Source organism: Mytilus galloprovincialis, chromosome 3 (assembly GCF_965363235.1).
Source record: "Mytilus galloprovincialis chromosome 3, xbMytGall1.hap1.1, whole genome shotgun sequence".
NCBI classification, from domain to species: Eukaryota; Metazoa; Mollusca; class Bivalvia; order Mytilida; family Mytilidae; genus Mytilus; species Mytilus galloprovincialis.
The window spans coordinates 35401907-35417651 of NC_134840.1; the positions used below are offsets into that span (position 1 = coordinate 35401907).

Consider the following 15745-nt stretch of genomic DNA (forward strand, 5'->3'; position numbering starts at 1 on the left):
AGATAGAGATAAACTGTAAACAGCAATAATGTTCAACAAAGTAAGATTTACAAATAAGTCAATGTGACCGAAATGGTCAGTTGACCCCTTTAGGAGTTATTGCCCTTTATAGTCAATTTTTAACCATTTTTCGTAAATCTTGGTTATCATTTACAAAAATCTTCTCCTCTGAAACTACTGGGCCAAATTAATCCAAACTTGGCCACAATCATCTTTTGGGTATCTAGCTAAAAAAATGTGTCTGGTGACCCGGCCATCAAATTAAGATGGCCGCCACGGCTAAAAATAGAACATAGGGTTAAAATGCAGTTTTTGGCTTATAACTCAAAAACCAAAGCATTTAGAGCAAATCTGACAAGGTTAAAATTGTTTATCAGGTCAAGATCTATGTGCCCTGAAATTCTCAGATGAATTGGACAACACGTTGTTGGGTTGCTGCCCCTGAATCGGTAATTTTAAGGAAATTTGCTGTTTTTGGTTATTATCTTGAATATTATTATAGATAGAGATAAACTGTAAACAGCAATAATGTTCAACAAAGTAAGATTTACAAATAAGTCAACGTGACTGAAATGGTCAGTTGACCCCTTTAGGAGTTATTGCCCTTTATCATGTTTATAGTCAATTTTTAACAATTTTCATAAAATTTGTAAATATGGTCAACTTACAAATTTTGTAAGTGATCATATTTACCTTGGTCTATGTGAATATTAAACAAAGGAAGCAGATGGATTCATGACAAAATTGTGTTTTGGTGATGGTGATGTCTTTGTACATCTTATGTGTTTTGGTGATGGTGATGTGTTTGTACATCTTATGTGTTTTGGTGATGGTGATGTGTTTGTACATCTTACTTTACTAAACAGTCTTGCTGCTTACAATTATCTCTATCTATAATGAACTTGGCCCAGTAGTTTCAGCTTTAATTAAACAAAGGAAGCAGATGGATTCATGACAAAATTGTGTTTTGGTGATGGTGATGTGTTTGTACATCTTACTTTACTAAACAGTCAACAGCAATAATGTTCAGCAAAGTAAGATTTACAAATAAGTCAACATGACCGAAATGGTCAATTGACCCCCTAAGGAGTTATTGTCCTTTATCATGTTTATAGTCAATTTTTAACAATTTTCATAAAATTTGTAAATTTTTATTAACATTTTCCGCTGAAACTACTGGGCCAAGTTCATTATAGATAGAGATAATTGTAAGCAGCAAGACTGTTTAGTAAAGTAAGATGTACAAACACATCACCATCACCAAAACACAATTTTGTCATGAATCCATCTGCTTCCTTTGTTTAATATTCACATAGACCAAGGTGAGCGACACAGGCTCTTTAGAGCCTCTAGTTTAAGCACCAAATCTTTCCGTTGTTATTTTTATTTATTGAATTACAAAAGGTCAATAGAAGAACATACAATTCAAAACAGTCTTGAAAAGCAGTTTAATCCTATTGTGACTTTACAACAATGAAGCTACAAATTTCTGTTATCTTTATATTAAAACCTAAAATATAATCCTGGAATTTATTTTTCTAGATTTGAAGTTTAATGTAGAACTGAATACCAATATACTCATAACAGGAGATAGTGGTTGTGGTAAAAGCTCTCTTTTAAGAGTTTTAGCTAATTTATGGCCATCAGTTACAGGTTTGTTGAAGTTATCAAAAGGTTTTTAATGTTTACATTGTATGATTTGGAATATATTATAGAGCATTTATGTGGAACAAGAGTATTTGAACTTTTTGTTAGAAAAACCTTTTTTAACATTTAAACTTAAAGTAAAAGAATGAAATAAGTGAAAGAGAAAAATAGGAAATTAAAGTCATCATGACTCAATATCATGTGTAACATTAGCATATTGGACTCAAACTAAATATTACCATCAAGCCAGCTTAAATGATTACCTGGGACCCTTAGTGATAGGTTTGCTTATAAAAACAGCAATATAACCACTGTTCCTTTGTTTTTAATATTTAAGTGTTATTATGAAGGAATCTTGTTTCATGAATAAGTTGACCATATTTTTTTCTTTTCTATCCTATAGTTTATAAGTAAGGTGATAGATAATCAATGTTAGATCTACTAATCTTCTCCAAATTTGAAAAAAAAAGAAAATCAGCATTTTTGCCAATTTTTATTACAATTTTATGAAACTTTCAAACAACAAAGGTATTCATGAAAGTTGTTTTCCAATTTAGAATTTTTGCTAAGATTGTAAAGAATGCAGTTAAATTATGGTTTATAAGGTGTCTAAATGGAAAGTCCCTTAACAATTAGCAAAATCAAAATCTCAAACAAATGGAAAACAACTGTCATGATCCTGACTTGGTACAGGCATTACCTTGTGTAGAAAATGGTGGAATAAATCTGACTTGAAGTCAATTTGTACTTTGGGATGTTCATTAGTTTTTTTTTTTTTTTTCACCTAAGACACAAGTAATCTAAGTAATTTTAAGATTTGATATCAGCATCCTTTTTCTTATAGTTATATAAATAAGTGATGGAAAGAAGTAAAAAATAGCTGATGCCCAAAACAAAAAAAATTGATGTCAGTTTTAGCCAAGTCTTTTCATTGCTTAGAAAATAGCTATATAGATTTATGATGAAAAGATTTTGCCAAAATAATTTGGACAAACAAAAAATGTGTTCTTTTTCTCTGTGAATAGTTTGGACATAAGATACGAATATTTTAGGTTATGTTCATGTTTTAATTAATCTGATTAAAAAAATGATCTGATTTCCATGATTTATGTTTGAAGGCTGACCTTCCATTGGCTAATGTTATGTTTATCAGAATAGAAAGTAGAACAAGTGTTGTCATGTCTTTGCAAATAAATTGTGGACACTATGTCTGTATTTTAATCAGACCAAAGATTGAATTAGATTTTCTATTATGATTGCAGGTAAAGTGAAGTACCATATACCAGAGAGACCACATCATATGCTGTTCTTGCCTCAAAAACCTTATTTTACTAATGGATCACTTAGACAACAGGTAGTTTTTGCATTGGAAATATTAAGATATATTTTTCAATAGTTAGGGAAAAATTAGCAATACAGTGTCTTACTTTATCTAATTCTTAGCCAATTTATACTTTTACATTTCAGTGCATTTCTAACAAGATGTCAACCTCATTTATATCTGTATTAAAATGTATGAATTACATTCACTTTCATCAATTTGAGAAGACAATTCTTAGTCCTGCTATCTCCTGTGGCTTGTTAAAGTTTGGATTTTGTCAGTTTAAAGGGTACAACTAATTGGAAGTCAATGATATTTGCCAGGCAGTTGCATTATCATATTGCTATAAGCATTTGCACTTTGTATTATCATTATACCACTGAGAATGGATGGATTTATTTTGGGGATGGGGAGGGGAAAACTTACATGCACTTTTTATACAACAAAGGTCGTATATTGGTTCACGTTGTCGTCCGAAGACAGATGGTTTCCTGATAATAACTTTAGTATAAGTCAATAGAAATCAATAAATTTAAACACAATGTTTATAACCACAAAAGGAAGCTCGGGATCCATTTTTGGGGAAACGGTCCCTAAGGTTTAGGAATTAGGGGCCCCAAGGGGCCCAAAACAAGCATTTATCTAGTGTCAGTACAACAAGTTGTGGATAAGTATTTCAATTGTTCTGAAATTGTACCACAATGTTTAATACCATAAGTAGAAGGTTGGGATATATTTTGTGGGTTATGGGGCAAACAGTCTTAAGAATAAAGGGCCAAAAAGGGGCCAAAAACAAGCATTTTTGTAGTTTCAAGACAATAAATTGGAGTTATCTTTCTTTGTCCAGAATGGTTATTGAATCAATGCTTTATGAAATCTTCTTTGAAAATTGGAGTTATCTTTCTTTGTCCAGAATAGTAGTTGAATCAAATTAAATCAATGCTATATACAATATACAATGCAGTATTCACTTTACTACCAACTGATAAATTTAAGCAGTCTTTACCATTCAATGATTACAAGCCATTCTAGGATTATGCCCCTTAACAAAGAGAAAAATTAAAGAATTTTTTAGTTTCTGTTCTCTTAACTTAAGTTTGTCTCAACTAAATTTAATGAAATGTGTATATAATGCTTATTACCTCTACACTCAGTTGAAGTTCAATTTTTGGCAGCTTTACTTTTACAGTTCTTGAGTTATGTCCCTTTATAACAGTATATGCTAGCGGGGGCATCATCTGTGTCCCTTTGGACACATTCCCCATTTATTTTTTTAGAAGTCACTATTAATTAATATTAATTTTAACCATGACTGTATGACATTTTTTATTTTGATATTTTATGATGGATTTAAATGAGCAGTTATTGTTGCAAACTCCATTAGAAATTTGAATTGAGATTATTTTTGGAAAAAGGGAAAAGGGGAGGTAAAAAAAAAAAATTGGTTGGGGGGGGGGGGGGGGGGGGGTAAATTTTTCTCATTTCAGATTTCAGAAAATAAAAAGAAAATTTCTTCAAATATTTTTTTTTTGAGAGGATTAATATTCAACAGCATAGTGAATTGCTCAAAAGCAAAAAAAAATTTAAGTTTATAAGACCACATTCATTCTGTGTCAGAAACCTATGCTGTGTCAGCTATTTAATCACAATCCAAATTCAGAGCTGTATCCAGCTTGAATGTTGTGTCCATACTAGCCCCAACCGTACAGGGTTCGACCTCTGCGGTCGTATAAAGCTACGCCCTGTAGAGCATCTGGTTGTTTAAAAAAATAATCCCTGATGAAGAAAAAACATATATAATCTTACAACAAATAAATGCATAAAAAGTTTGTGTCTTTTTTTTTAGATAATATTTCCAATAGAAGATGTAGAACCTCCAGTTGGTAAGATTACATGTTTTATATGAACTTCGTATTATGATGACTAAAAATTTCATCGAGATAATTTGATAATTTACAACTCTTTATAAATTTACAAACAATTATTTGCCCAATCAATACAGTCTGGTTTAAAAGTTTATTTAAGGAATGACTGTAATATTTTTTCTGTCTATGAAGAAATAACATAAAAAATTTGGTGCACACTGAATAACGTGCGTAGCGGGTTATTTAACAGTGTGCACCACATTTTTTATGTTATTTCGAAAAACAGAAAAAATATTACAGTCATTTCTTATAATTTAATTCTAAATTCTATTTTAAACCTTAGAAAACCATGAAAAAACGTTGATGACGTCACAGTCACAAGTCTAGATCATGTCTATGGGCTCATATCAAAATAACGTCAGCCAATCAGAAGACGTGTTACATCAAAAATTAAATTATATAAGATTAGTATTAAGATTTCTAAGTATTTTTTATTTCTTTTCAGTGTCTATTGATGAAGATAGGATTCAACAATACCTTGAGTTTGTAGGACTAACCAACATTTTAGATAGGGTTGGCATGGATACAGAAACAGACTGGAATTGGTAAGGAAGAAATGGCAAAATATAAGAAGTTTAACCAGAATGCATTATCAGCAGTTCAACTTTTATCCTAGCAAATTTCTTTTATTTCATTTGGTTACTTAAAGACACATACCTTAAGCCCCAGTTCCACTAGACCACGATTGCACTACGCTCACCGCGATCTAAAATAGATTCAGATCGTGGTGAGGTCGGGTATGAGAGGCATGAAAATGAGAATGCTACTAAGTCCTCATTACGCTTCTACAACGATCCCGCCACGATTAAACCACGATCTCACCGCGCTTATTCTGAGACCTCACTATGCTTATCAAAGTCTTTCTATGCTCATAATGTTCTCACTACGACCATACCACGAGTTATACGATTGCAAAACGATCTTACCATGCTTTTACTGCGATTATAGTATGTTCATTCTGCGATCTTACTACGTTATCAGTAATAACGTCAACATCGATTTCTGGGAAACAATACAGTTTCAACCTTTTGCTGGTTCATAAAACTCAAATGACAATATTTTAGTGGATGATAGTAGAGATGACACAGATGTGTCAATAGATATAGGAAGATGTGGTATGAGTGCCAATGAGACAACTCTCCATCAAAGTAACAATTTATAAAAGTAAATTATTATAGGCCAAGATATGGCCTTCAACACAGAGCCTTGGCTCATACCGAACAGCAAGCTATAAAGGGCCCCCAAAATTACCAAAGAAACGGGAAAACCACGGTCTAGTCTATATAAACAAGAAGCATGGTTGAGCCGTTAGAGAAAATGGACAAGAACTACATACAGACAAACAAAACCTGGCGATATATAATATATTTTTTTGTGAAAAGGACAATGAGAATGATGGTCGTAGTATGAACTTAGTCAGGTCGTAAGAAGAGCGTGATGAAGACGGCAAGGGCGTGCTAGAATCGTACTATGGTCTTGAACAGTGTGATGTAAACGTGGTATAGTTGTAGTGGAAGCATAGTTTGGTCGCGGTGAGAACGTGATGGTTGTTGTGAGATCTTAATAACGTTGCTGTGAGATCCTACTGCAGTCTCTCCGAATAGAATCACGCTTTCGATATGCTCTCGCTACGATGGTACAGCGACCTTTGCGATCTTACTATGACCTTAGTGCGCTCTCACTACGCTTCTACTTCGACCTGATTTCGCAACGACTGCACCAAGGGTGTTTTAAACATGTTCAAAGTTGGCCACGCTCATCACGACCGTGATACGACCTTACTGCGATCTACACGATCGTACTATGATAATCAAAATTTGCATTTTTTTCACAGATCGTAGTGCGATCGTGGCCTAGGGAGACTGCGGTCTTACAACTGTTTTAATTATTTTTTTGCTTAAAGAAGACAGTCCTGAAGTTTTAACATTCTCTTGAAAGATATGATTTTTAGCTCACCTGTCCCGAAGGGACAAGTGAGCTTATGCCATCACTTGGCGTCCGTCGTCGTCCGTCGTCTGTCGTCGTAAACTATTTCAAGAATCTTCTCCTCTGAAACTACTGGGCCAAATACTTTCAAACTTTAACTGAATGTTACCAAATACATAACTGTGTATGTAGATTCTTCATTTTTGGTCCTGTTTTCAAATTGGTCTACACTAAAGTCCAAAGGGTCCAAAATTAAACTTAGTCTGATTTTAACAAAAATTGAAATCTTGGGGTTCTTTGATATGCTGAATCCAAAAATGTACTTAGATTTTTTATTATGGGCCCAGTTTTCAAGTTGGTACAAATCAGGATCTAAAATTATTATATTAAGTATTGTGCAATAGCAAGTCTTTTCAATTGCACAGTATTGCGCAATGGCAAGAAATATCTAATTGCACAATATTGTGAAATAGCAAATTTTTTTTTAATTAGAGTTATCTTTCTTTGTCCAGAATAGTAAGCAAGAAATATCTAATTGCAAAATATTGTGCAATAGCAAGATTTTTTTTTAATTGGAGTTATCTTTCTTTGTCCAGAATCAACTTAAATCTTTGTTATATATAATATACAATGTATATTCACTTTTTACTACCAACTGATAAATTAAAATAATCTTTACCATTCAGTGATAACAAGCAGTTTTTTTACATCTTAATATTTTATGATGTATTTAAATGAGTAGTTATTGTTGCAAACTCCATTAGAAATTTTAATTAAAATTAGTTTTGGAATAAGGGAAAGGGGGATGTGATTAAAAAAATTGGGTTCAATTTTTCTCATTTGAAATTTCATAAATAAAAAAGAAAATTTCTTCAAACATTTTTTTGAGAGGATTAATATTCAACAGCATAGTGAATTGCTCTAAGAGAAAACAAAATTTTTAAGTTCATTAGAACACATTCATTCTGTGTCAGAAACCTATGCTGTGTCAACTATTTAATCACAATCCAAATTTAGAGCTGAATCCAGCTTGAATGTTGTGTCCATACTTGCCCCAACCGTTCAGGGTTCAACCTCTGCGGTCGTATAAAGCTACGCCCTGCGGAGCATCTGGTTGCCCTTTATAGTCAATTTTTAACCATTTTTCGTAAATTTTAGTAATCTTTTACAAAAATCTTCTCCTCTGAAACTACTGGGCCAAATACTTCCAAACTTTAACTGAATGTTCCTTAGGGTATCTAGTTTGTAAATTGTATCCGAAGTTATGATCTATCAACAAACATGGTCGCCATTGCTAAAAATAGAACATAGGGGTCAAATGCAGTTTTTGGCTTATAACTCAAAAACCAAAGCATTTAGAGCAAATCTGACGTGGGTAATATTGTTTATCAGGTCAAGATCTATCTGCCCTGAAATTTTCAGATGAATCAGACAACCTGTTGTTGGGTTGCTGCCCCTGAATTGATAATTTTAAGGAAATTTTGCTGTTTTTGTTTATTATCTTGAATATAATTATAGATAGAAATAAACTGTAAACAGCAATAATGTTCAGCAAAGTAAGATCTTCAATTAAGTCAAATTGACCAAAATTGTCAATTGACCACTTAAGGAGTTATTGCCTTTTAAAGACTTTTTTCACAATTTGTTCATCATGTTGACTTACTTTAAAAAATCTTCTCCTTTGAAACTGCTGTATCAATTTCAGCCAAACTTAGGCTAAATGAGTTTCAGAGTATCTAGTATAAATTTTATATTTTATTTCCTTGTATGTCAAGAAACATAGCTCCTATGGCTAAAATAGAACATAGGAGAAAATGATTATTTTTTTTGGCTTTTGAAGAAAATAGGACGATCCAAAAAACATTTAAATAAATTGAAAAGCCAAAATAATCATTGATGAGAGATTTAACCAAAAGAATTAAGGTGAGCGATTCAGGCTCTTGAGAGCCTCTTGTTAATAATATGAAAATAAAAGTGTTATCAAACTATTCCCCATATCTTTTTTTGTGCAGGTATGACGAACTATCACCAGGAGAAATGCAGAGGTTATCTTTTGTTAGATTATTCTATCACCAACCAAAAGTAGCAGGTAATTTGTTAAATATACAACATTAAACCTAACATTAACATTTTCATTAGATATGGGTTGTTTTACCATTTCTCATGATCTTGTCTTCCAAAAAGTAAAAAAAATAAAAACACAAATGAATTTGAAATTTGGGTTATACATGTATAATCTTTTTCTTTCAGATGTAGTTTTGCAAATATATTAATAACAAATATTAGATAATTTTTATTATTTTTAAACCTAGAACTTGATATACAGGATTAAAAGGGAGAAAGTGCTTATTATAGCCTTTTTGTCAATATAGAATGCAGAGCTAGATAAAATGTTAGTTTGATTGGGGTTATGTAGGAAGACTGAGATGTCGTACTTTTTAACTATGAAAAAAAAATCGTAGGTTTTGACTATTATTTCAATGAATATTTGAAAACAGACCTTGTGAATTAATGATATTATTATCATAAATTGGTGACATTCTTATAGAGACAAGAATTTACAGGTTAATAAGCATGTTTTAATCAATCAAAATATTTGGATAACAATGTTATGATTTTGGTATTTGTATTGTATAGTACCACAACAAAGTTTTCTTCACTTAAAGAAAGCCTGATGTATCTACAAACTAAGGCTGTTCAGGGATATCTAACCTGATAATTTTATGGAATTTTTCAGCTTTAGATGAAGCCACTAGTCAAATAGGCCTAGAAGCCGAACAGAAGATGTATCTAAAATGTAAAGAATTAGGAATAACTCTTGTTAGTGTGGGCCACAGAGAAAGTCTACGACAATTCCATCATATAGAACTACACTTAGATGGCAAAGGTGCCTGGACATTACAACCGATTACAGATAATATATATACACAAAGTGATGTGTAAAATCATGACATTTAGGGATAATTTATACTATGTTATGTTATATTTCAGTTTATTACAGATGTTCTGTGTTTGTTTTTTGTTTCTGAATGACAATCATTTTAGTCAATTTGTTTTAATTTTATGTATCTCTTATCTCTCAAATACTTTTTCTGGATTTACCTAAAGGAAAATCAGTCATTGAAACTATCAATGATCATATTATACTGTTTCTTGAAGTGCAATCTCGCTTGAAGTTCTTTTTCATTTAAAGTTTATAATTCTTTATACTCTGCATATACTGATTTGTTTTTTATTATAATTACATCTTTGTAAGAGAAACATTAAAAAATAAGATTGGGTAGTCTACCGATCAGAGTTTCCAGATGGAGAAAATGAGAGGGCATAAGGCCTTTTCCTATTTTTTTAAAGACTTCCCTTCCCTTTTTTGTAGATAATTTGGTGCCCAACCATCTTCTGTTGTGTTTTATATTCCTTGTCATAGTTTATGATCAGTGCTGTGCATCAGTTTCAAGTAAGACCAAGTGCCTTTTTCCTTTCCTGATTTTAAAATGTATAATATTTAAAGGGGAACCAGGCATTCATTCCATATATTACATTCAGCAAATTGTTAATATTTCATTAAGTAAAACCAAACTATTAAGGCTGTGAAGGGATTTGTTGGATCTATCGATGGCTTTCTTTCTGATTTTTTTCATTTTATTAAAGAATATAGAAGTGCTGAGAAATAGTTTTGATTTCAACCCTTGTTCACCCAAATCCTCATGTACATCCTGGCTTAAAATCAGTAGTCAATAAACAAGATGATGCAGTCACACTATCTGGATTCTATGAGCTATGTTATTTTAGTACAAATTGAAATAAAATAAGTAAACTGACATCTATATTTTATTCAAACCTTATATATGAATAATTATCTGTTGAAATCCTTATTTATACAGTTGTTTTTTTATCTTTTTTAATTAACTGTGCTCCAAAATAGTAGTCCACCATGATAAAGGTGTCTTAAAAGTGTCAGCATTTAATCTGAGTCCCCTCTGCAGGAAACACTAAGAGATGTTGATGTAACTTTTGTTACTTTACGACCTGAGAACAGTTATTTCATGGTACATTTCTTTTAGACAATAAACTCAAATTAAAAAAAATTGCACCTGCTCTATATTAAAAAAGATTTGTTCCGTGTAGTTACTACTTTTGGGACATACATGTATAATGATAAAATCATAGGAAAGTCTACCAGTTGGAACTCAAATATGGACAATTCTATAATTCAGTTTGACAGCTTCAAACATTCTTATGTTTGACCTTTTGTTTAAATGGACCAAATCATGACTTATCATAAAAAATTCATCACCCAAATTTAATAAACATATAACGTTATACCCCCACTAAATATTTCATGCATAAAATAAAAAGAATTAAAATTGGAAAGTGTATGACAAAACAATAATATGCATGTTAGACACTGTCCTCAACAAGTAGATATAGGAAGATGTGATATGGTCCAAGGACACAGTTGTCTACGAATATAGTCCCTAGTGTAAACAGTGTATAACTTGCATGTTTTATTTGATACACTTTCCCAATTTATTTCTTGATATCAAATGCATGAAATATTAAGTAGGGGGATGTATTTACATGTTAAAAAAAAATTTGAGTGCTGAATCTTTATGTTAAGTAGTGATTTGGTCCAGTTCAAAAATGTCAAATTTAAGCTGTCAAACTGAATTTTACACCCCCTTAACACAGAATTGTCAATTTTTTTAGTTAGAGCTTGTAGAAGTTTCTATAATTTTGATATAATTTGTCTCACTGGCAGTACACTACACTGTAAAAATCTTTTTGAGAAAGAGCAGGTGCGATTTTTTTAATTTGAATTTATTGTCTAAAAGAAATGCACTACGAAATAACTGTGTTCTCGGGCCATATGAGTGCCAATATGACAACTCTCCATCCAAGGACTCTATTTATACTAAAATCAGGAAAATAACTGTGTCCTTGGATTATACTATGATTTTTTTTAATTCTTATTTTTCCATTGTAACAAATTTACAAGTGTTATGGGTTTCTTCTCAAGGTAATGATAAAAGTCATATTTCTTTTGTTATATATACATGAACAATACGAATTTTAGTTAATTGGCTTATAATATGAATGAATGATTGTATGGCATTAAGAACATTCCTCAGGTTTCTATACCCTTGCATTGTATGTTATTGTTGTAAATGATGTGCCTATTGTCTTTATGATTTGTGATACAGTTACCAAAAGAGATCTCATTTTTTCAGAGTTCTTGCAAAAGGTAAGGAGATACAACATTTTCATTTATTATTGGAATACTGAATTTTTCTAAATATAACACTGTACTGTCATTCAAAGAGAAACAGATTTTGAAAGTAAACAATGTATGAAAATATAGAAAATATGACAATTTGCTAATTGTAATTGGTGATAAAATTTAAGAAAGTCCATACATAGTATTAAATACTCTTGATGGGCATTTTGATATTGATTTTATAGGGTTATTAATTATGTATTTATTTTTTAATTTGTATATCTTTGACCTCAACAAAGTTGAGGAAAAACTGTTAAAGTATGCTTGTATCTATGCATTTGTGTGAATAACTGTATTTCTGAGTTTGTCTCTGCATCAGCAATCAACCTAGTCCAAGTAACAAGTAGGCTTATAATCCTATGAATTTCTTTGTAGGTACATCTGATGCTTTTTTATGCTGCAAGAATAATGTGACAAATGTTTCTTGGCACAATAACTGTAGCCTCAATGTCATGATTTATTGACCTTGGTAAAGACATATCTTAGTACCTTTAAGTAAGATTATAATCTTAACTGATGAAAAGTTTTATCTTATGTAAAATCCCAGCATTGAGGTCACTATAACTATACTCAATGCTTTCTGACATAATATCATTAAAAAGTATTATGTAGAATGAGGTAAACTATGAAATCAAATATAACTTATGCTAAATGATTGTTCACAAGTTGAGATTTTCACCTACTTAGTAACACTTTTAGTAGGATTGAATATATAAACATACTTGCTTAGGTTTAAAAGCTTCAATCGATTTTCTTTAAGATATTCATTTAAAAAAAACCGGGAAATTGCCATATAGATTTGAACACATTCTTTTAGTATTTGAAAAAAAACAGGTAAATAAGCATATTGTTGAAAAAAGCATAGTTTTCTTCATTTATAAACACTTACATGTTTTTAAAAGGCAGCATTTATTGCTTAATTAACAAAAGTGTACATGCTGTGATGTCAGTTTTTGTTTGACCAAGATGTCTACCTGTTTACAATAAATGCTTAAATAGATTTACTGTCTATGAATAATATTTATAATGGGATACAGTGTGAATTGGTCAATAATAATAAAATTTTGAAAACCTGTCTGTGTTTCTGTATGGCTATCAATAATAAGAATTTTTATATCCTTTCATCAATAAGCATTGTTTGTTTGTTTTTTTCTAAGCATAAAACATTTTATAGTTTGGTGTGCCTCCTATATTATCTTAGACATGATTTTGTTATGCAATTTGTAATGTATTTTAGACACCTTTAGTTTTTGTCTTGCTTGACATCAGACTGTGTCAGAAGATTGAAGGAGGGGCAAAAGATACAAAAGGGACAGTCAAACTCATAGATCGAAAATAAACTGACAACGCCATAACTAAAAAAGAAAAAGACAAACAAACAAATAATAATACAAAAGACACAACATAGAAAATTAAAGATTAAGCAACACTGGAATGCAGAAGGAGTATCTAACAAAAGAGATGAACTGCAGCATTTTCTACATGAACACGATGTTAACATCTACTGTATTCTGGAAACACACTTGCATGAAGGAAAATCTTTTACAAAGTGAGAGGATACCAAGTTTTCAGAAGTGACAGAAAAGAAAGAAAGAAAGGAGTTGTTATTACCCTATAGTAAGAAACAACATAAATGCAAGGGAGATTAAAACATACATGGAGAAAGCAGAATATCTTGAAATTAAAGCCACCATCTAGCAAAGCTCTTATAGCATTGCCAACTTCTACTGTCCAAGTGATAAGAAACTCTACCTAGATACCATATAGATATCAGACAGTACCTTTCGCATGGTAGGAGATTTTAACAGCCAATCACATAGTTGGGGATACAACACAACAACTAAAAGAGGAGAAACCATAGACGATTGGCAAGATGATCACCATCTTATTCTTGTCAATGATCCAACTGATCTTTATAATTAAGGAAACCCATAAACAGAATCTATTTCCCCTAAGAAAAAAAAACAAAAGTAGATTTAAAGACTCATATGACCTAGTTTATATATTTTTATGGTATCTATGTAGTGTGATATTCATTTAAATGATAGTGTTTACGGTAATTTTCAGTACATCAAAAAGACTTCCTTGCATTTTCCAAGTTGTGTTTGTTAAGCAGAAAAAAACACCTGATGCAACATAAGAACTGACGAGGTTTCTATCACATGCACGTGTAATGGGGTTAAACAAAACTCCATTTCAAGGATGTGATCTACCGAAATAGACTTATTATCGTGTTTGTACTAAAAGAGGGACAGTCAAACTCATAAATCGAAAATAAACTGACAACGCTTGGCTAAAAATGAAAGAAGACAAACAGATAAACAATAGAACACATGACACAACATAGAAAACTAAAGAGTAAGCAACACGAATCCCACCAAAAACTAGGGGTGATCTCAGGTGCTCCGCATGTGGCACCCGTCGTGTTGCTTATGTTATAACAAATCCGGTAAATAGTCTAATTCAGTAGGTCACATTCATGAAAGGGAAAGGGATTGTAGTTACTACGCAAGGAACATGTCCGATACCATATACTAACATGAGCAACATGACGGGTGTAGCATGTGGAGCAGGGTATGCCTACCCTCCTGAAGCACATGAGAACACTCCCAGTTTTTGGTGGGGTTCGTGTTGCTCAGTCTTTAGTTTTCTATGCTATGTTTGTGCACTATTATTTGTCTGATGGGTTTTCTTGGCCCTTTTGTTGTCAGTTTATTTTCGATTTATGCTTTTGAATGTACTCTGGTATCTTTCTCATTTCCATTTTTATAATTTTGATGAAATGAAATGAATAACTAATAAAAAGTAAACAAAAGTAAACAAAAGAACATACAATGAAAGCAGGTAAAAAGGATAATTGCATATGGCTTTAGAGAATAAAGCTAAAAATATCTTTTATATTTAACTTGCAAAGTAAAAAAAATCCCTGGTAGTTTCTTTCAGATTTGAAGTTTAATGTAGAACTGAATACCAACAAACTAACAATTAGAGACAGTGGATGTGGATAACGTTCTTTTTTAAGAGTTCTAGCAAACTTGTGGTCAACAATTGCAGGTTTGTTAAGATTATTTAAATTGTTTTCCTCTACATCGGCTTTTATAAAATATGGCATACCCCTCTATCATGGTTCATTGACTTTGCAACCTTTGCATAGTTAACCTTTTTGTGTTAATGTCATTTTAAACGGGTAAATTTATAACAAGTGAATGTTATGTGGCAGTAGTTTTATTATATTGGCATAACTCATTTCTACTACGACGACCATCTAGTTAGCCGTGTACAATTCGTTATGGTTCGTTGATTGTCAATGTTATGCATAGTTTCCATTTCAAAGTACTTCCATTATATTTGCATATTTATTATTTAATCTCTCCTTATATGCTATGTATTATATACTACTCTCCGTCTGTACTTATAGATTATCGTTGATCATCTCAACGAGATTGATTTTCTCGCTTGAGCCGGGACGGCGAAAGCGAGAAAGGCAATCGAGTTGAGATGACCAATGATAATCTGTTTATCGCTATTTTACCTATGACGACGTATGATTTCATGTCAATTTCGTTAGCAACGCCACGTGACTGCTTAGTTTCTAACGATAATTTTCTATCTCAGGCTAGTAGAATGATATTTATAGAATAACTAATCGAA

General features: G+C 31.8%; 1 protein-coding gene across 2 annotated transcripts in view; it reads left to right on the forward strand.

Moving 5' to 3' along the window:
- Window positions 1–13169, forward strand: part of LOC143067797 (lysosomal cobalamin transporter ABCD4-like) — a 33940-nt gene extending 20771 nt beyond the window's left edge. For both annotated transcript variants that reach the window (XM_076241336.1, XM_076241335.1), the window contains exons 12-17: window positions 1543–1653; window positions 2910–3001; window positions 4815–4851; window positions 5339–5438; window positions 8832–8908; window positions 9557–13169. In XM_076241336.1, the coding sequence (XP_076097451.1) occupies window positions 1543–1653; window positions 2910–3001; window positions 4815–4851; window positions 5339–5438; window positions 8832–8908; window positions 9557–9762 (623 nt within the window). In that variant the 3' untranslated portion in view covers window positions 9763–13169. The remainder of the gene's footprint in view (window positions 1–1542; window positions 1654–2909; window positions 3002–4814; window positions 4852–5338; window positions 5439–8831; window positions 8909–9556) is intronic.
- The last annotated feature ends 2576 nt before the right edge of the window (window positions 13170–15745 follow it).